This window comes from Molossus molossus, unplaced genomic scaffold, assembly GCF_014108415.1.
Source record: "Molossus molossus isolate mMolMol1 unplaced genomic scaffold, mMolMol1.p scaffold_m16_p_4, whole genome shotgun sequence".
Lineage (NCBI taxonomy): Eukaryota > Metazoa > Chordata > Mammalia > Chiroptera > Molossidae > Molossus > Molossus molossus.
Window position 1 is genome coordinate 66,284,022 of NW_023425377.1, and position 21,984 is coordinate 66,306,005.

General features: G+C 51.8%; 1 protein-coding gene across 1 annotated transcript; it reads left to right on the top strand.

The window, feature by feature from the left end:
• Positions 1-1,973: 1,973 nt before the first annotated feature.
• On the top strand, positions 1,974-21,981 carry CERS1 (ceramide synthase 1). The gene is made up of 7 exons (XM_036240465.1): positions 1,974-2,302; positions 4,436-4,595; positions 9,016-9,196; positions 11,338-11,499; positions 12,120-12,267; positions 12,496-12,605; positions 21,709-21,981. Exons 1-7 carry the CDS (start codon positions 2,054-2,056, stop codon positions 21,749-21,751), a joined length of 1,053 nt encoding a protein of 350 aa, XP_036096358.1. The 5' UTR covers positions 1,974-2,053; the 3' UTR covers positions 21,752-21,981.
• Positions 21,982-21,984: the final 3 nt, after the last annotated feature.

Genomic DNA, 21,984 nt, shown 5'->3' on the forward strand with positions numbered 1-21,984 from the left:
GGCTGTGCAAGTGCAGAGAAGTAGCTGAATTCAAGAACATTTGACATAGACAACAATGCTGGGGCGGGGCGGGGCGGGGAGGTACGAGTTTGGGAGGAGGGTGTCAATAAGGGAAAAAGGAGAAATGTCTAACAAAAATTTTAAATTAAAAACGAAACAAAACATTTGGCCCTGGCCGGTTTGGCTCAGCGGTAAGAGCATCAGCCTGCGGTCCAGAGAGAACTGGGTTTGGTTCCCACTAAGGGTATGTACCTAGGTTGCAGTTTGTCCCCAGCCCTGGATGGGTCGTGTGGGTGGCAACCACTCCATGTGTCCTTTTCACTTCGATGTTTCTCTCTCTTCCTCCCACTCTATCTGAACAAAAAATTGAAAAAATATCCTTGGATAAGAATAAAAAAAAAAAATTTGAAGGTGGGGCCACAGAATGTGCTGCAGAACTGGGGGTGGGGGGGTGAGGGGAAGGAGAAGAAATGAGAGCCCCTTGCCCTGGCTGTGTGACTCAGTTCCTGGTCAGGGCACATGCCCAGGTTGTGGGCCCGATCCCCAGTGGGGGCGTGCGGGAGGTGGCCAGTTGATGTTCTCTTTCATCTATGTTTCTCTCTCTCTCTCCCTTTCCCTTCCTCTCTCTCAAAAATAAAAAAATATTTATTTTAAATGAAAGCCCCTTGACTCCTACCTGTTTTTACCTGTGCACCCGAAGATCAGATGGATCAAGCTGGTGGCTGCTTGGGTCCTAGCCTAGCTCCTTCAGAGCCCACTCTGATGCCAGCACTCTGCATCTCAAAGGCTGGGAGATAACATCTTAGGAAAGGAGGGGCAGGGGTGGGCAGGAGTCCTGGGAGCTATCAGTGCCAATGAGGTTTTGTCCCCAACAGAAGACCAGTGCCTTCAGTGATGGCTGTTGGGGGCTGTAGGCACAGGGCCTATCGGTGGATGATGGATGATTACCTGGGGTGGTCCCAATAAAGCCTGGTCTTGATCCAGCCTCTGAGCAACCCCCCACCCCCAAGTGGGCACCCATTCCTTTGGCCTCTCCACAGGCCTGTGTTAACCTGCTGCAGTGGAGTCCTGCCCGGTCCTCAGGGTCTTGGAGAACATCACTGACCTTCAGGCACGGAGGCCCCCCTGGCCACTCCTCCAGAGATCCCCCTGATGTCTGCAACCCTAACCTCACACTTGGAACCCCTGAATCCTGGGTAGGTACAGAGGAGCAAACCTGGGTCCATACTCAGGTCCCCAGTCCAGGAGACCTGGGTTAGAGGGCAGAGTCTCCACATGTTTTGTTTTTGTTTTTAAATATGTTTTTATTAATTTTTCAGAGAGAGAGAAACATCAATCAGCTGCCTCCTGCACTCCCCCCGCTGGGGATCAAACTTGAAACCCAGGCATGTGCCCTGACCTGGAATCGAACCGGGACCTCTCAGTCCGTGGGATGGTGCTCAATTCACTGGGCCACACTGGTCGGGCCATCACCCTTGAGTGGTCAGTATCCTTTTGAGAAGAACAGAGGCCTTCATTTACACTAGACCAACGGAATGTAGTGAGGCCACTGGATGCACTGGGTCTGTGCCTGGCCTCGGGATGCTGAGGTCTGAGGGTGGGACAGACAGGCTGGAGGATTGGGGAGGAGGGAGTGCCCAGTCCAGGGCACTGCTTGCTGGTGACCATCTGCCTCTTGTCCGGAACACAGGGTGGGGTGGGCTAGGCCCAGGGCCTCTGTGCTCTGCGCCTGGGTTTCCTCCCATGAAAAATGGGGCAGAGCATGGGCCCGCTTCCAGCACGCACGCGAGTATGCCAGGACTTAACCACCCGGTGGTCCCTGCGGCTGCCACCGGGACAACCAGCACCTACATGCCCCCATATTGCTCAGGCCGGAGGGCCCTAGGGCCAGCCTCCCCCACCGAGGCGGAGCTTACGTCTGCCCCGCCCCTCTGTCTCCAGGGTTCGGGCCAGCACGCCCCCCGCCCAGCTGCGGCGCGTGACACTGGGTGTGCGGCTCCGGAGGCCGCCGCGGGCAGGCGCAGGCGTCAGGGACAGCCAGCGAGCCGGCGGTATGGCGGCTGCAGGGACCATGGCGGGCCCAGCTGGGCCTGAGCCTATGCCGAGCTACGCGCAGCTAGTGCAGCGCGGCTGGGGCAGTGTGGTGGCGGCAGCACGGGGCTGCGTGGACTGCGGCTGGGGGCTGGCGCACCGCGGCCTGGCTGAGCACGCGCACCTGGCGTCTCCCGAACTGCTGCTGCTGGCTCTCGGCGCACTGGGCTGGACAGCGCTGCGCTCGGCGGCCACCACGCGCCTTTTTCGGGTCAGTGCGGCTAGGGACACGGACAGGGGAGTCCCGGGCGGGGGGACCCCGGGCCACCGCATGCCCCTTTCTGCCCCTGCAAGCTGGGTCACTGAACGTGGGAGGTCCCTGGCTGTAGGAGCTCTGGACGCAATGCGGGGGTGTGGCCGGGCGGGGGAAACCCTCGATGTTGGGTCCCCGATGTGGGTGGGGTATTCGTGATTTGGGGGAAACGGAGTATGACCCATTCCTGTCATTGCGGGACAGGTGGCCCTGTGTACAGCCGAGAAGGGCTTGGCACACAGGGGTGGTCTGCGCATGGAACTTTCGAACCATGCAGGGTTGGCCCCCTCAGAGCCCAACCTGGAGCGAGGTCTGGGGTCTACTGCAGCCCGCAGGGCCCCCATTTCCGCTCCTACAGGGTAAGGACCCTGTCACTGCCTCATGCCTATTTGGAGTCAGCGCCTACCCCCAGGGAGGCAAAGGCCTGGGCTCATCTTCCACGCTGGTGGTCTCTGACTTGGGGAGATGGAAGGGCCTGGATCTGCCTCCAAGGGGCCCTGACAGAAATGCCCAGTTTTCAGTGAGTCTGACCACCCCGGCCGGAGAGTGACCATGAGGTGACATTGGCGCCTGGCCTCCTTCCCATCCTTGGGAAGGTGTTTGGGCCCCTAGCACAGCTGTGACTCCTCCTGGACCAGCTGGAGCCTAGTCTGGCTGGACGTGGCAGGGGTACAGGGATAGAGAGCGCCTAACACTAACAAAGGGGCCTTTCTCTGCTGGCTGGTAAGAGGCTGGCTCTTGTTAAGTCGGGATAGGGTGTTGTCTGGCTGCCATTGTCCCCGCTCCCTCCTCACATCACCCTCGTAGGGGAGAGACCCCAGTTGTCATCCTGCTCAGGGAGGGGGAAGCGGGTATGACAAGGTCCCTTCCATAGTTAGCCCTGGTCTCAATTGGGCTTTATTGCTCCCCCACCTTCCCAGTTTTCAGCTGGTAAATGAGAGGTCCAGGAGAATGAGAGCCAGTGTTCAGGAGGGGGATGTGGTTGGTCTGGGACCACCAAGGAAGAGTAGGCTCTCTCCCCATGTTTCTGAGGGAATTATTCCTGAGAGAGCTGGGCAGGGGGACAGCAAGCTCGCATTCTCCCTCACTTTTGGAATCCCCAGAGGTCAGACTCCCTCCCAGGGCCCTCACAGCTTCTTGCCCCAATTCGAGCCTCGCCACTCCCAAGAATAAATGGAGGGGCTGCGTGGTCCTCCATAGCTCATCTTCTTGGCAGCAGCCTGGTTGCCAGGGGTTACAGGAGCTGTCTCTGGCTGTCTCTATGACAACTGGAGGTGCTCCAGCCCCCTCCGCCTCTGGGAAGGGGGCAGGGCTTGGCCCAGCAGCTCTGGAGCCCTGTGGGTGGGGAGCTTGAGAGCCCGTCCCACCCAGGACCCGAGAGTCAAATTCCTATGCACCTTGTCAAATTCCTCTGCACCTCACCATTGCATGCCCCCACTTCCCTCATGTCTTCCCTGATGTCCCCTCAGGTCACCCCATCTCAATGTGCCATCCTTTCCCTGCCCCATTATCTCTTTGGACAAAAGAGGTAATGTCCTCATATCCTCTCCCAAATACCCCCTCCATCTTCCCCCGTTCCTCTCTCATCTCCCCAAATTCCTCATCTGAGGCATCCTTTTCCTCACGTTTCCCTCCTTGAGGATCTTTTGGAGTTCCAGCCCTCCAAGTTCCCCCAAGTGTTCCCAAATCTCCTCCATATTCTCTTCACAGGTTCACTGCCACAGTCCCCTCCATGTCTTTTTTTTTAATCCCCTGTTTGTCATACCCCCAGTTCCCCATGACTCCCCAGCAGCTTGATTCCCCTGTGCAGACCCCATTGACCTCACTTGCTCATATGTCCCTCTCCCGGCTCACACAGCCTACCCTAGATTTCCCTCAGCTCCCCCTTCCCCTCGGCACACCTCAGCCAGACAGCTGGGCTCTAAGTTTAGCCTTTGGCAGGCACATGTGGGCTCTGGTTACTCCAGGCAGCTGTGGGTACCAGACTGCCCCTCCCCAACACTGCCCAGTTGGGAAATCCCTGGACCTTGGTCTCCCTAACCTGAAGGAGCGGCTCCCAGCCCTAATGGCCACCCATCTTCTCACCCACAGCCCCTGGCGAAGCGGTGCCGCCTGCAGCCTAGAGATGCCACCAAGATGCCTGAGAGTGCCTGGAAGTTCCTCTTCTATCTGGGTGCCTGGAGCTACAGTGCCTACCTGCTCTTTGGCACTGACTACCCCTTTTTTCATGACCCACCCTCTGTTTTCTATGGTGGGTCCCCAGTGGGGTGAGGGATGGTTCTGCTCTAAACACTGAGGAGAAGGGTACATGGAGGAGCCAGTAGTCATCATGCTGGATGTCTGTCCCAGACAAGGGTGATCAAGGGGCCTGGTACATGAAAGGGGACACCTGGCCTCATTAGGGCTCAGGGAGGTATCCTAGAGGAGGTGATGCCTTGTGTTGGTCCAGGTGTCAGGAATAACACAAGACCCTGGGGCGTGCATAAGGTTGGTGCATGAGAAAGAGGCAGAAGTTTGAGCGTCACTCTAAATGGGATGATTTGTGGATTGTAAAAAGATGCTTCTGGCCCTGGCTGGTTGCTCAGTGGTTAGAGCGTCAGCCCATGGACCAAAGAGTAGTGGGTTCGATTCCAGTCGGGGGATGTTTCTCTCTCCCTCCCTCCCCTTCCCACTCTGTCTGAAAATAAATGGAGAAATATCCTCAGGTGATGATTTTAAAAAAAGGAAAAAAAAGCTTCCTCTGGTTTCTGTCTGCCTAGGTGGAGACAGCAGTCTTTATTTTTAGAGAGAGAGGAAGGGAAAGAGAGAGAAACAATGATTTGTTGTTCCACTTATTCATTGGTTGATTTTTATCATTGTTAATCCTCACCTGAGGATATTTTTTCCCCATTGATTTTTAGAGGGAGTGGAAGGGAAGGAGGAAAAAGGAGAGAAACATCGAACTGAGAGAGACACATCGATTGATTGCCTCCTTCATGTTCCCTAACAAGGGCTGGGGATCAAACCTACAACCCAGGTGTGTGTCCTTGACCAGGAATCGAACCCAAGACCCTTCAGTGCACAGGCCAGCGCTCTAAGCACTGAGCCACACTGGCCATGGCTCATTGGTTGACTCTTGCATGTGCCCTGACCAGGGCTTAAACCTGCAACCTTGGTATATTGGTACAATGCTCTAACTAACTGAGCTATCTGGCCAGGTATGAGACAGCAAAGTCTTGGGTAAGAATGGTAGCAAGGCCCAGGGGGGGAGGTGAGGGCTCAGTAGGTTTGGACCAGTTTGGCAAAGAGATAAAAATGGTAAGAAGTGGCTGCGTTCATGGATTGGATTAGCTGTGGGGAGGTCAAGGCCTGAGCTCTGGTAGGGTGGACAGGGGGATGACTGCAGTGTCCTGTATCACCAAAAGGCAGGCCAGTATAGAAAACTTGGCCTGTGATGGAGGGTTAGGGGTCAGGGTCCTCTCTTCCTGTGCTGACTACCCAGGCCAGGTATCATGGACATGCTTCCTGCCATGTGACATAAATAGCCTGAGAGGGCTCCTGATGGCACTGTAGGAGCACCAGACACAGAGCCCCTGCAATTGCAGGTCCTGGTAACAAGCACTGGGTTTACTGGCACCCAGCTGTCTTCATGGGATTGTGCTGCCCACATGGCCATTTTCCTATGTGCATTTTCCAGGTGGCATATTTCTAGAGTAGAGATTTTAGATGTCATTCAGTTGTCCTTTATGCAAATGAACCATAATTGAACTGTTAAAATTTCAAGCATGGAGTTGCCTTTGGCTTCTTATAAATCATGCTATGATAGCATGCTTGCAAGTTAGCTGCTTCTTTGCATGCTCATTTATTTATTATTATTATTATTGTTAATCCTCACCCAAAGATATTTTTTCATTGATTTTTAGATAGAGTAAAATGGAGGGAGGGAGCAAGAGAAAAACATCAGTGTGAGAGAGACATTGAATGGTTTGGTTGCCTCCCGCACAACCCCTCGGGGTCAGAGATTGAACTTGCAACCCAGGTATGTGCCCTTGACTGGGATTCGAACCCATGACTCTTTGGTTCAGGCTAATGCTTTTTAACCGTTGATCCAAGCTGGCCAGGGCTGCATGCTCATTTATTGAGTACCAACTGTGTACCAGGTTATGAGCAGGTCAGAGAAAGCCCCCAATAGACAGTGAAATATGAAATCTGTTAACAGTGATAAGTGCTGGTGAGAAAACTTTGGGGAGTGAGAAGAAGGAGTATGGGGTGTCTGTGAGAGGGGGAGGGGCATTTTCTACAGCAATGGGGATGGCCCCACCAAAGGTGACTTGAGTGAGGACCTGGAGGAGCCTGAAGCAGACAGGAAACACATTCCTGATGGATCAGGAGCAGAGAGAAGCTTGCGTGGCCGGGGCAGGGGTGAGGAGGGCAGGTGGGTAGGGAGGATATTTACCAGGGGGCTGTGAGCAGAGGAGGGGGCTGAGGACAGGAACTGGAAATGAGGGGCTCCAACCAGGACAGAGCTGAGCAGAGGAGAGTTGATCTGAGAAATGTTTTGAAGACAGAACTAATATAGGATTGGAGGGTCTGGAGCCCCTCAGTGTAATGGAGGGTCAGGAGGGGTGGGTCTGGGGGAGACCAGGAACTGGGTTTGGGAAGCCCAGGGGCCTAATATTAGATGTGGGGGAGGGGGATGAGGAGAAGGTGATATGAAGTATCCAGAGCAACAGGTGGGATGTGTGTGGAGAGAAGGCTGGAGGACTGTGGACAAAGCCCAGCCCTCCAACATGGGGAGGGGCAGATGAAATCTGTAAGATGAGTTATATGCCCCCCTTCTCCTTGCCTCAGATCTAGGGCCTGAGGCTGGAGGGGGGATGCTCACCCATTGTAGGTCTTGCTGGTGTAATAGGTGGAAAATTTGGTGTCCTCTTTCCACAATGGGCTCTGTGCACCAAGACGCTCTGCATGCCCTCCCTGTAAAGAGACAGGCATCCAGCAGTGGTTGGGGCGGGGGGGGGGGGGAGCGGGGGAGAGAGCCTCCACTGACTGCAGCCCAAAGTGTGGTTTTGTTTGTCAGCTGTGAGAAGCCCCTGGGCATGTTAAAATGGGGGGAGATTAGATCTGACTCATGGGGAGTTTTGCTTTTGTTTTTTATTAGGTAAAAGTTCATAACATAAAATTAACCATTTTGGCCAGACACAAAAAGACAAATACTGTGAGTCCACTTACAGGAGGTCCCTAGAGGGGTCAGATTCCTAGAGACAAAATGTAGATTCTAAGAGACAGTGTCAGGAGGAGGGGGAATGGGGAGTAGATGTTTAACGAGGACAGTTTTAAGGTGTTTAAGGAGTTTCAGTTTTACAACATGGAACGAGTTCTGGAGAGGGATGCTGGGGATGGTTACACAACAATGTGAATGTACCTAATGCTACAGAACTTAAAAATGGTTAAGAAGGGTAAGGGTTATGTTTGTTTCTGGCTTCTTTCACTCAGCATCATGTTTTCTAGGCTCATTCACATTGTAGTGTGTGTCGGTGAGTCTTTCCTTTTTTGTGGCTGAATAATATTCCATTGTGTAGACAGACCACATTTTGTTTATCCTTTAACTATTGATGGGTTGTTTCCACTATTTGGCTACTGTGACTAGTGCTGCTGTGGACATGCATACATGAGTACCTATCTGAGTCCCTGTTTTCATTTCTGCTGAGTACACATGTAGGAGTGGTATTGCTGGGTAGTAGAGGCTGTGTTCATAGCCTTTGAGTCTCCATGGGGAGGGTGGACAGTTGGGAACACACTCGAAGGCCAGGAGGAGCTGGGGCAATGCTGGCTGCCTGGACCAAGGTAGGAGCAGCGGGGGACTGGGGAAATGAGCCAAGACCTGGACTGAAGAGGGGTCCCCACATGGGAGTTTGAGTGGATCCCAGTTGCAGAAGGGGCCAGAGCACAGATGAAAGGTTATCATGAGGGAGGGGCATGGGTGGAGTCTAGGAAACAGCAGGGCTCTAGGGGGCCATGAGGGTCTGGCTCCAGGTCACTGACTTAGGGTTGGGCAGAGGAGTGACCATTGAGCAGAGAGTTCCAGGTCAGGGCAGAGCCCCCTGCCCTGGTAATGGGCTGAGAAGAGAGGTTGTGGGAGAGTGGGGGTCAGCGTTGCCAAGAAGGGGCGAGGCCTGAGTGAAGGTAGACACAAGTGCTAGGAGTGGAGGAGGCAGGAGGAAAGGAAGGGAGGCCAGGGCCCACCTGGAAGAGCCTCTCTTCCTCAACATCAGTGGTGTCTGTGATTTCTGCTTCAGCTGCTGGGCCAGCACTATAAGGTGGGCAGCAGTCTCCAGCCAGTTGGGAATTTGCTGGGGTAGGAGGGCTGGAATGGGAACATACCAGCTGGCTGGAAAGTGCCAGGTAATTAAGAGAAGACAGGAAGGATTATCAGGGCTTCCTGGAAATACAGCAAGGGACTGGAGCACCTTTTTCTATAAAACTGATCTAGAAAATAATGCCTATTCATAAAAAATAACAGGTAGAGAATTGAGGATGGAAAACCAGTGGCCAGTACACCTGCAGGGACACGTGGCCTACCTTGGCATGGGGAAGACTCATGCCTGGCTTAAAAGCATGTGTGTGGGGGGGTCAGTTGGATATTCTGGAGGCCCTGCACATCCCTGATGACATGGCCTGGCTCTCCCCAGACTGGACACCAGGCATGGCGGTGCCATGGGACATCGCAGTCGCCTATCTGCTGCAGGGAAGCTTCTACGGCCATTCCATCTATGCCACACTGTACATGGACGTCTGGCGCAAGGACTCGGTGGTCATGCTCATCCACCATGTGGTCACCCTGGTCCTCATCATCTCCTCCTATGCCTTCCGGTGAGTCCAGGAGGGCGGAGGACACTGCATGAGCAAGGGCGAGAGGCTGGCACCGGGCAAAAGCTAATGTATTGGGGGAGGGGGCATTGGCGTGTTCAAGGGGGCCGGTTCCGGAGAGATTCCAGAGAGTGGGGTGAAAAAGGTGCAGGGAGCCCCCACCCTATCCATCCCCATCCATCCTCCTCCAACCCCGCCCTGATGACACCCTCAGCCAGTTCACATCGTAAGTGTTTCCTGAACACCTGCCACATGGCAGTTGCTGCTGGGAGCAAAGCCATGAGCAACAGACACATTCTGGTGTTTTAGAGCCCAGTGGTCACTGAGCCTGTCCAAACTGCGACCTGCTGATTGTTTTAAAATCCACCCCAGTTTCAAAGGCAAATGAATGAAAATATCTTGCCAAGACCTTTGATACATCTATTACATGTTGAAATGGCAATATTTTGAATATACTGAATTAATTAGAATATATTATTTTATTTGTATTGTTTTTAACATGGCTGATAGAAAATCTAAAATGAGGTATACAGTCATGTTCTGTTCTGGCTATTTCAACTTTATTTTTATAATATTTTGATTTATTTATTTATTTATTTTTATCCTCATTTGAGGACATTTTTTCCCCCCGATATTTTGTTCAGATAAAGTGGGAGGAAGAGAGAGAGAGAGAAACATAGACGTGAAAGGGACACATCAAGTGGCTGCCACCCACACGACCCAACCAGGGCTGGAGACAAACAGCAACCGAGGTACATGCCCTTAACGGGAACCGAACCCTGGTTTCTCTGGACTGCAGGCTGACGCTCTAACCGCTGAGCCAAACCAGCCAGAGTGCTATTTCAACTTTAATTAAGCTTAAATAAAATCATACATTCTTTTTCTCAGCCACCCCACCCACATTTAGCTGCTCAGTGGCCACATTTGACTAGTAGCTCCCATGTTGAATAATGCAGATTTAGAACATTTCTATTGTTCTGGAAGGCAACTATGTTCACCACTATACCACCAACGCATTTTTCCTGTTGTTCTGGATAGCACTGTTCTGGAGGGTAAAATCAGATGGCAACCCCTCCCCCCAAAAAAAGGAAAAAGAAAGAAAGAAAAGCCCTGGTCGGTTTGGCTCAGTGGTTAGAGTGTTGGCCTGCGGACCAAAGAGTCGCTGGTTTGATTCTGGCCAAGGGCATGTACCTCGGTTGTGGTTCAATCCCAGCCCTAGTTGGGGTCCTGCAGGAGGCAACCTATTGATATAGCTCTCTCTCTCTCACATCGATGTTTCTCTCTCTCTCTCTCCCCCTCCCACTCTATCTGAAGATAAATGAAAAAAATATCCTCGGGTGAGGATTTAAAAAAAAAAAAGAATTAGCCGTTTGTTTGAAGGTATTAACTATGGGAAAAAATCAAGTCAGAAGATAAGGACTGCAGGGGTGGTGAGGGTTAGGTGGGGTGGATGGTATGGGGTGACAGGTGAGCAAGACTGAAGGAGCTGAAAGAAGGTTCTGTGAACACCGGGAGGTGCATGTTAGGTGCTGGGAACAGCACATGCAAGGGGCTTACAACCGGAAGGCCAAAGTGGAGACAGAGACATGGTGAGAGAGACCCATGGCCCCATCCAGGCTGAATTTAGGACCGTTGGCTCACACAGTGGTAAGGGGAACACTGGGGAGGGACAGGGGACAGCTTTCAGGCTTCTTTAGACCCTAGTGGGGACACTGCATTTCCTAGGCATTTGTAGCCCACAGCAAAGTTCAGATCAATCCTATAGACCTGGGAATGTCAGCAAGTGTATGGGGCATCTGGACACAGAATGGCCCTGACCTGTGAGAGTCAGGGGTCATGGAGAGTCAGAGGTCACAGAGATGAGGAAGAAATAGAGAAAGTACTTTCAGGAAGGCTCCTGAGCCACCTGGGGACAGTGAGATGAGGATGGTGAGGACCCAGGTGGGGCTGCCACGGGATGAGTACAGTGGGTGCTGCCACTGACCTGGCCCTGTGAGGGGATGAGCAGGGCAGCTGGGCCATGGAGGGCGGCTCTGAAAGGGAGGGAATGTATGGCCCAGGGGCCTGTCTGAGGGCCTCAGTGCAGGGTTTTGGACCCGGTGTGACCTGCCCTCTCCCCTCTCCTGCCCTGCTTCCCTCTTCAGGTACCATAACGTGGGCATTTTGGTGCTCTTCCTGCATGACATCAGTGACGTGCAGTTGGAGTTCACCAAGCTCAATGTTTACTTCAAGTCCCGTGGAGGCTCCCACCATCCTCTGCACGCCCTGGCTGCGGACCTGGGCTGCCTCAGCTTCAGCCTCAGCTGGTGAGCAGGCCGCCGGAGGGGGTGGGGAGCGGGGTAGGGGGGGGGCTAGGCAGGTAGGCGGGGAAGGAGGTGCGCTTGTAAGAATGGCAGCAGCACCAAGGCAGGGAAAGAGGTGCGCCCGGTGGGAAGGGTGCGGCCAGGTATGGAAGAGATGGGGTTTGTGGGAAGAGAAGGGGCAGGGCCAAGCAGGAGAGGAGGTGGGGCCAACTGATAAGGGGCAGGGCCAATCATGGTAGGAAGGGGTGGGGACTGGATAAGGGTGGGCAGAGCTATGCAGGGAAGGCAGGACTGATGGGAGGGGGGTAACGTAAAGCGAGGGGTGGAGCTTGTGGGAAGTAGGGCTTGTGAGAAGGGGTAGGGCCAGGTCTTGTGGGGTAGGGGCCTGGCAGGGAAGGAGAGGAGATGAACTGAGTGGGGAAGGAGTGTGGTTGAGCAGGAAAGAGCAGGGCAGTGAGAGAGATAAATGGGCAGGGGCAGATAAGGATGAGGCAACTAGCCAAGGATGGGTGGGGATGAGCAGGGACAGATAGATGAGGCCAGATGGCATTGGACAGCAACTGGGCGGGGCCCCTCTTCCTCTCTAGCTCAGAGCCTCCCTGACCTGTTCTTCCCCACCACAGGTTCTGGTTCCGCCTCTACTGGTTCCCCCTCAAGGTCCTGTATGCCACATGCCACTGCAGCCTGCGCTCTGTGCCTGACATTCCCTTCTACTTCTTTTTCAACGCTCTCCTGCTGCTTCTCACCCTCATGAACCTTTACTGGTTCCTGGTGAGTCGGCCTCCTCCAAATTCTCGCCCGTCTGCTTCCTCAGCTGGCAGTCCTGCCCTGGTCCCCTTTCCTGGGCAGCGGTCCAGGCCTTCACAGGCATACCCAGGAAGGGGCATGGTAGGCAATGGGAAGAACACATGCAAAGGGCCTGTGGCAGGAGTGCATGACCATCAGGAGGGCAGTGTGGTCAGGGAAGGCTCTTTCTCACCTGTGCCTTCCCTCCCACAGTACATCGTGGCTTTTGCTGCCAAGGTGCTGACAGGCCAGGTACGCGAGCTGAAGGATGTACGGGAATACGATGCAACAGAGGCCCTGAGCCCCAAGCCCAGCAAAGCTGAGTGAGTGTGGAGGGGCTGCCGCCCCGGGTTCGTTCCTTTAGTCACATCTGTCAGTCTGAATGCGCACTGTGGGCAGGCCCTGGAGATACAGCAGCGGATGAGGCCATAGCAGACGCTGCCCCTGGAGCCTACGTCCAAAACAAAGACTGCAGTAAAGGCGTGGATGATGTAGTGATGGAGTTAGATGCTGTAAAGATAGATATCGAGGAGGCAAAGGGCAGTTGGGGTGGAGCAGAGTGCTGAGGGGCAAGAATCACAGTGTCGTCAGTGGAACAATGAGGGCCAAGCTGCGTGGCTGGCGTGGTCAGCGTGGCTGGGGCAGGCGAGTGGAGGGCCCTGTGGGTGGTGAGGAGCAGCCGTTGGCCAGGCAGTGTAGGTGGGAGAGAGAGGGTTCCACAGGCAACTTAGGGAGCCCATGGTCTGTCCATGCTGATGCTGCCTGGTCCTAACCAAGCAGGAGATGGGGCTGGGAGCTGGGGTTTTAGACACAGTTCAGCCCAGGTGGGAGTCCTAGTGAAGGAGAGAAAAAGAGGCCGGGTCAAGCATCCTGGAGGCCGTGCCCCAGTACTTGTCAGCCCTGGGATGTGAGCTCCTGGCTTGCAGAGGCCCCAGGAGTGAATAGAGGCAGGTCTGGGTGACGATCAGGGTCCAGGGTGTGCAGTGCCCCATAGGCAATGCCAGAGGTGTTTGAGCAGGTGGGAGGTCAGGGTGCTGACCAAGAGGACCTCCAATTTAGCCTCTAGGGGTCATCAGTGACCAACCTTGGAGATGGTGGCTGTGGGGGAGCAGAGGGCTCGCAGCCCAGTGAAGTGGGTCAAGATGGGTGGCGAGGAGGATGAGAGGAGCAGAGATTTTAAAATCTCCATGAAAAACAGGAGACGAGAAACAGAGAACTGAGGCATTGCTAGAGCAGAGCATAGGATCAAGGGAGGGTTCTCAAGGCCTGTTCAAATAAAGAGAAACACTTTGCACCCCTCATCATAGGACTACAGGTGGGCTGCGCCTAGGCCAAAAAGCCAGCGCCCAGGGTAGGGAGGGATCAGACAGGTGAACGAAGATCATGGACACGAGAGGGCCGGGCAGCAAGTGAGGTGCCCCAGTGGCCGGATCCTAACTCTGTTGTAGAACTGACCAGGCTTGCTTGGATGTAGGTAAAACTGAAATAAAAGAATCAAAGATGACCCAAGACTTCTGGCTCAAGCTGCCATTTACTGAAATGGGAGTTGGGCAGGGCTCTGTGTGCCAGTGGAGGGGGTATAGGCGTCTGCTTTGGGGGGTTTTGATCATCAGTGTCCAATTGGGAATTCTGCTGAGGTCTGTGAGGTCTCAGCAAGGAGTCTGACTGACCCTCAGAAGCATCCAGAAATAGCAGTGGCTAAGAGAACTGCAGAGGTGGGGTGGGGGTGGGGGAGGCACCTGCTTGGTCAAATCTAAAAATCTGAAAGCTTTTCCTGCTGTAGAACAGTAAACTTCTGGTGGAGAGTCCTTGTAAATGCAAAGCCCAAGGCCATACCCCCAGCCCTACCTGCTGCTGCTCCTTGCTCTGTCTCCCAGAGATTGTCCAGCCAGAATGTGGGTTGAGGGCCTGGTGCCCCACCAGCATTCCTACTAGGATGGCAGGGTGTGAACAGGGCATGCCAGAGGACACACTGCCACGATCAACCCCATGGGCATCACCAGGAGAACTCAATTCCCCAAGGATAGCTAGAGTTAGCACAGCTGGGTATAAAGATGGGGTGATCAGGATGCCTCAGAACCATCAGGTTGTGGAAAACAAGGAGACAGCGGACCTGTCCCAAATCAGAGGACTGAATGCAATATGGGATTTTGGACCAGAAAAAGAACAACCATGGAAAAACTGGGAAATCCAAACAAAGTCTGCAGTTTAGTTCATAGCCTAGCCGTGTCCCAGCATTGATTGCTAGTGGTGACAAATATACTGTGGAGATGTAAGATATTAACATTCGGGAAGCTGGTCAGAGCTACATTGGAGTTCTTTGTAACTATCTTTACAACATTTCTGCAAATCTAAAGTTATTCTAAAATTAAAAGTTTATTTAAAAAATAAAAGGCAGCCCAACCAGTAGGGCTCAGTGGATTGAGTGTCGTCCCATGGACTGAGAGGTCCCGGTTCAATTCCATCAGGGCACATGCCCAGGTTTCAAGCTCAATCCCCAGTGGGGGCGTGCATGAGGCAGCTGATCCATGTTTCTCTCTCACATCGATGTTTCTATCTCTCCTTTGCTATCTCTCTAAAAAATCAATAAAAACATTTAAAAAAAATAAAAGGCAGCCCTGGCCGGTGTGCTCAGTGGTCAGTGCGTCGACCCACACACCGAAGGGTCTTGGGTTTGATTCCAAGTCAAGGGCACATACCTGGGATGCAGGTTCAATCCCTGGCTCCAGTTTGGGTGCATATGGGAGGCAACCAATCAATGTGTCTCTCTCACATCAGTGTTTCTCTTTCTCTCCACCCCTACCCCAACTCTTTCTGAAAATCAATGGAAAAATAGATCCCCAGGTGAGGATTAAAAGTAATAATAAAATAAAATAAAAGGCATGAGTGACCTGGGGCTGCTATAACCAAGTACCACAGACTGGTGACTTAAAACAACAGAAATTTATTCCCCCTCAGTTCTGGAGGCTGAATGCCTGAGATCCAGGTGTCCACAGGGCCATATCCCTCTGAAGGCTCTAGGAAGATCCTTCCTGCCTCTTCCAGCTTCTGGGCTCCAAGCGCCCTTGGCTGGTGGCTGCTTCACTCTGATCTCTGCCTCTTTCTTCACATGGCCTTCTCTTCTCTCTGGCTTTTCTGTCTTAAATCCTTTCATTTATATTTGCAAAGACTCTTTTTTCCAAATAAATGCACATTCACAGGTTCCAGAGATTAGGATGTGGACCGCTCCTTTCAGGAACCACCGTTCAACCTACCAAAGCTGCTAAGGCTCACAGGGTTAGACAGCTGAGGAGAGAATCAGTCAATTAAAAGCTGTGAAGAGCCCTGGCCGGTTTGGCTCAGCGGTTAGAGCGTCCGCCTGCGGTCCGGAGAGACCCGGGTTCGGTTCCCGCTAAGGGCATGTACCTCAGTTGCAGTTTGTCCCCGGCCCTGGTTGGTCGTGCGGGTGGCAGCCACTCGATGTGTCCCTTTCACATCGATGTTTCCCTCTCTCTCTCTCTTCCTCTCTCTCCCTCCCACTCTATCTGTGCAAAAAATGGAAAAATGTCCTCGGGTGAGGATTAAAAAAAAAAAAAAAAAGCTGTGAAGAAAATACGGAGATTGTGGCAAAAACAGATGGCAACCATGGCAGCTAAAATTTTAAGAAGACCTGGTCTAGATGAATTCTAATAGGAGACAGGTGGGAAGAGAGAATATGAGAAGAAATAGGGCTGAGAATTTTACAGAGCATGGCAAGACATCAGTCATAAGCAGGATGGATAAAAAAGCACCCGTGCCCCAAACACATCATAGTGAAATGCTAAACAGCCACATAAAAGGAGAAATGACCCATGAAACAATGACAGACTAATAGCAGCAAGGGATGCTGGATGACTGTGGAGTCAAGTATCTCATCCAGTGCTAAAATGAAGTAACAAGCAACCAGGAATTCCTTACACAATTTTAAAAACAATTACTCAAGCCCTGGCCAGTGTTTCTCAATGGTTAGAGCGTCAGCCTGTGCACTGAAGGGTTGAGGGTTCGATTCCCAGTCAAGGGCACATACCTGGGTTGCAGTTCTATCCCCACCACAGTCGGAAGGCAGCCAATCAGTGTATCTCTCTCACTTCAGTGTTTTTCCCTCTCTCTCTCTAGCTCCCTCCCTTCTCTCCCCTCCCTCATTCCCTTCCACTGTCTCTAAAAATCAGTGGAAAACAAAGTCTTGGTTGAGGATTAACAACAACAACAAAAACAGATCAGCAGAGAAACTGACACATATCTGGATAAACATTTTAAATCCCTAATTTGAGAGAGATAAAATAATTTAGAACCAAAGTATTAAATATCAAAACAAGATTGGGACTTTGCTTTTGCCAGAGGGTGGGGATTACCTTTAGGCTCTATTAGGTACTTATGTGAACACTATCAGAGTTAAAAAAAAAAACAGCTACAAACTAAATGAGAAAAAGAAGGTTAGAAAAGGCAGCATAAATAATGCAAAACAAGAGGGTAGAATTTCAGATAAACATCCAAATAAACATACATGAATAATCATAACAGTTAAGAGACTGGCTATTTAAAAAAATTTTTTTTTCTTTATTGATTTTTTTTGGAGAGGAAAGGAGAGAGAGAGATAGAGAACATCGATTGGCCGCCTTCTGCATGCCCCCCATAAGGGATTTGGCCCACAACCAACCGGGAATCGGACCGGTGACCTCTTAGTGCACGGGTCGACACTTAACCACTGAGCCACACCAGCCCGTCTTTTTTTTCTTGGTACGTGCCCCTAGCGGACACCGAACCCGGGACTCTCTGGTCCGCAGGCCGACACTCCAAATGCTAAGCTAAATCGGCCAGGGCTTTTTAAAAAAAATCTTTTAAAATTTGTATTGATTTGAGAGAGAGAGAGAGAGAGAAACATCGATTTGTTGTTTCTCTTATTTATGCGTTCATTTGTTGTTTCTTGTATGTGCCCTGACTGGGGATCAAACCCAAAACCTTGGTGTAGTGGGACGACGCTCTAACCAACTGAGCTATCCAGCCAGGTCAGGTGTAATTCTTGATCTGGAATGTTCCATATGACACAGTCCTGAACCTTGGGGTGATGAGACCATGAGAGGCACAGTTCATGCTTTGTGCTCCTCATCCAGCAATTCAGAGGCAGGGCGAACAGATGTTTTTTTAAAACACAGGAACATCTCTCAGAATTGACCACAGCACGCCACAGGGGTAACCCCAATTGCTCAGAACCAGGATCACACAGACCATAATAGATAAAAATTCAGTCAGGTTTGAAAACAGTAAGAAAATAACTACTGAGAACCACTTTGAAGTAATTTAGGAGAAACAAACCATATGGCAATTAAGTAGCACCAATCCCTTCCTCTTACAGCCTGGTCTTCATTCCTGTTTCCTCCCTGTTTTCTCTCCCAATTCACCCCCCACAACTGGGCCACTGGTCATCTGGTAGACCATCACCCCGGACTGAGTCAGCCCCCTGGGCTGCCCCACGTGTCCTGGTCATGACCCGGCACCTTGGTCTGAAGCGCATTGCCTCGGGGGCTGCCAGGCCCGCATCTACCAAGGGGCCCTCATCCCATTCTGGGTCTGCTGACCCACTTGATGATGCCTGGCTGCTTTGTACATCCAGTTTTCCAACACAGCTCTGCTGTGTCTAATGATTTTTGACTCACATGTCTGGTTCACACTGAAGCACCAACACGGCCCAAAGGTCCTCAGTGACGTTCGCACAGTGCCAGCATGCGTGCTCTGCCTTGATTCTTCCTTCTCCTCTACTGTCGACTGCTGACAACATCATCCCCTTAGCTGATGACCTGGCCTCTGTGTCCCCAAGAAAACAGTAGTGGCTGGATGAAACATCCACCCTCACACTGCCTGGCTTCTTCGGTGGATGGCCCATCTCCCTTCAAGACCACCATCAAGGGCCTGGGATGTCTGTTCAGGACATTCTGATCAAGGAGAGAGACACTTTTTTTTTTATCCTCACCTGAGGACATTTTTCCATTTTTGTTCAGATAGAGCGGGAGGGAGAGAGAGAGAGAAACATTGACATGAGAGGGACACATTGAGTGGCTGCCTTCTGCACGACCCCAACCAGGGCTGGGGACAAATTGCAACTGAGGTACATGCCCTTAGCCAGAATCAAACCCGCGACTCATTGGTCCACTCATTGGGCTGACGCTCTAACCGCTGAGCCTAACTGGCCAGGGCGAGAGAGACACTCTCCGCTCTTCTGCACCAGCCTGGCCCACTTCTTTCCCTCACTTACAGCAGAAACCCTCCATTCTCAAACTCACCCCACTAGGGTCCTCCTCCCACTACTCCCTGAGACCACTCCTGTTTGGGTCCACCAAGGCCTTCTTGGTGCTAAACCCAGTGTCACCTCCCCTTCTTTAAAAAAAAAACCAAGCCCTGGCCGGTTTGGCTCAGCGGTTAGAGCGTCGGCCTGCGGTCCTGAGAGACCCGGGTTCGGTTCCCGCTAAAGGCATGTACCTCGGTTGCAGTTTGTCCCCGGCCCTGGTCGGTTGTGCGGTTGGTTGTGCGGTTGGCAGCCACTCGATGTGTTCCTTTCACATCGATGTTTCTCTCTCTCTCTCTCTGTTCCTGTCTCTCCTTCCCACTCTACCTGAACAAAAAAATGGGAAAATGTCCTCAGGTGAGGATTAAAAAACAAACAAACAAACAAAAAACCAAAACTTTATTGACACAGAATTCACATACCTTACAATTCGCCCATTTACCCTGTGTAATTAAATGTTTTTAGTTCATTCACAGAGTTTTTTTTTTGTTTTTTTATTTTTTTTTATTTTTAAATAACCATTACCAAGTCAGTTTTAGAACATTTTTATTACCCTCAAAAGAAACCTCATACCCAACCCAGTACCCCCTTAAGCACCCATGATTCTGCTCTGCACTTCTCTCTTTCTTTCTTTTTGATTTTGTTGTTGTTGTTGTTGTTTATTTGTGCCAAACTGATGACATATGCCAGGAAGCAATATCTCAAATGCTCCTCTGCTCCCCACTTCTTGACCTTCTTCACTCTACCTCTTAGTGCTTCCTGCTTGGTCTCTGGCCTCCCCACCAGCTGCCCCCTCTCTTAGGACCCTTTCACTCACCCAACCCGAATTCCAAGTTTCTCTCCGAGTTTGCAGTGCTCCTCTGAATACCATTCTGTCTCCAGCATCTGCTTGACATTCTAAGTGAAATGTCATTCTTAGGTATCCCACATCAACCCCATCCCCCCACCTCTCCTGAACCTTTGTCCATAACAGTTGATGGCAGCTCAGGGTGAAAACGTTGGAAAACCCGAGGAAGCCCCCTTGCTCCCCTTCTCCTCATTCTCCATGAAACATCCAGAGTCCATCTGAGTTACTGGCTGTCCTCATCTCCCACCACCTTCCGCTCTCACCTGATTTTCTTTCCCACAGCGGTGCACCGAAACGGAAAAGTCTAGCTGTGATATCTAGACGGGCCAACAACCACTGCCCTGAAAAAACACTGACATTGTTTATGAAGGAGGAGGGGCACTTGGAAACTTCTGCATAAAATAATCCAGAATTACTAGGAAAGCTTGGATAAAAAGGCATGAGGCAGGGGTACTGATACCTAAAGACATTAAACTTACTATAAAAGTACAGGAATTAAAACTGTGGGAACCAGCCGAGTCATCACACATGAGCAAATAAATCATAAAGGTCACCGGGAGGGAAGGAAGGACTGTTGGAACAAGGTGGGACACTGGTGACCATCTGGAGAGCATCTCGCCTCAGTCCCCAGGGCAAACTCCAATGGATCAAAGATGTTGACGCACAGGTGGAAACTGAACTCCAACCAGAGCCAGAAATGGGACACTGTCATCTGGCAGTTGAACTGTGTATGAGAAGAGTCCAGAGCCAGTGACCTGCTTGTCTAAAGGACTGACAGGCAAAGCCAGCAGACAACAGACACATGGAGGTCCCTAGAGGGCTTATCTGTTAACTCATAGATAAAGGGCTCCTGCTGATTCAGCAAGAGAAAGAGCAGTGACCCACAGGAAAAACGTCGAGAATAGGATTAGTAGTCCCAGGAAGGGGTAGCCAGTGGCTCCAGCCTAAGGGAAGGATAAATTCAAGTGACCTAAACCATCTTCTCCGGGAAAGTCTACATTCTTATGTGAAAGGGTGTTGATAGTGTCTATAAGATTGCACCCCAGGAGTGGCCAGGGCCAACTGGGTTTCCTACGCTTTCTGATGTCTAGATCATGAGAACATATTAAGAGTTCAAAAAACGTAATACATTTGTGTGTAAACTAGACTGTCGAACCCACTTCTACAGAGACCAGTAGATGGTGTGCAAAGGCATAGAGTTCCTCTAAACAGAACAGGAGTGGCCAATGGCCATGACATTAGGCTGCAGTAAGATGCCATCTGGGCACAGGTGGTGAGGAGCAGGGGCAGAAACACTGTCAGGTCCTATCAGGTGGGCCTGGGCAGAACCCGAGAACACAGGTCCCTTCCCCATAATAACCTCGGAGACTTTCATGGAAAGTGGAATTTATGGAGAGAAGCAGTGTGCACAGGACAGATCTCAAAGTGTCATGTTTTCGGAAAACTGAAGACATCTTTAAAGAAGTTTGAAATATGCAAACCACTCATAATTGTTTAGAAGTTAGTTTTTCTCTGGAATCTTAAGCTGGACACTTAGCATATTGACTAGAGTTCTAAAATATTGTTTTAGTCCTGGCTAGTTTGGCTCAGTGGTTAGAGCATTGGCTGATGGACCAAAGAGTCACGGGTTCGATTCTGGTCAAGGGCACATACCTTGGTTGCAGTTCAGTCCCCAGCCCTGGTCAGAGTCATATGGGAGGCAACCAATTGATGTGTTTCTCTCACATCGGTATTTTTCTCTCTCTCCCCCTCCCTTCCACTCTGTCTGAAAATGGAAAAATATCCTCGACTGAGGATTAAAAAAAAAAAAGATATTAAAATATCATGTTTTAAAAACATGCAATGAAAGTAAGGGCTGCAGCCATGTAGTGGATGGATGGAGAACGACAGGGAAGCCTGTCCTGGTGGGGCTATGAACCAGCCAGGGCCACTGGAGCAGGCAAGGCTGCCTGGAGGTTGGCAAGGGCCTCTGGCCAGTACTTCATTTTTGGGAGGGAAGGAGGATAAAGTGCAGTGTTGATCCAGGTTGAGGCAGTGGGTTATGTCAGGCAGAGGTGGGTAGGTGGCGTTTGCTCTCCAGTGGCCCCTCTGGGCCCAGGGTGGGAAGGAAAGGGGGAAGGGAGGATTTAATTGCGGGGAGGAGGGGAGAGTCAGACAAGAAGCTGAGCTGGGAAAAGGGATGTGAACGGTAAGGGGGGCGGGACAGGGAGTACGCAGGGGCAGGGGAAGGGGGGGGGGCGTGAAGTCCCTAGGCTAACACTGGCCGGGTTTTGGCCCCCAGGAAGCCGCTGAAAAACGGTTTGGTGAAGGACAAACGCTTCTGAACCCTTCGACCCTTCCCCTCCCCTCAGGACCCAGCCCCGCCCAACCTGCCCCCTGGGACGGCTATGCCACCGACCCTGGCCCCGTCCAGCTCTGCCCTTCCCCGGCCCTGGCCACTCTCGGAACCCCTGCCTAGCACCCCCGAGACCCCGCCCCGGGGTCGGTCCCCGACAGGCTTCTGGACCGTGGCCACGCCCCCCGGGACCCTGACCCCGCCCAGCCTGGGACCCCAGAG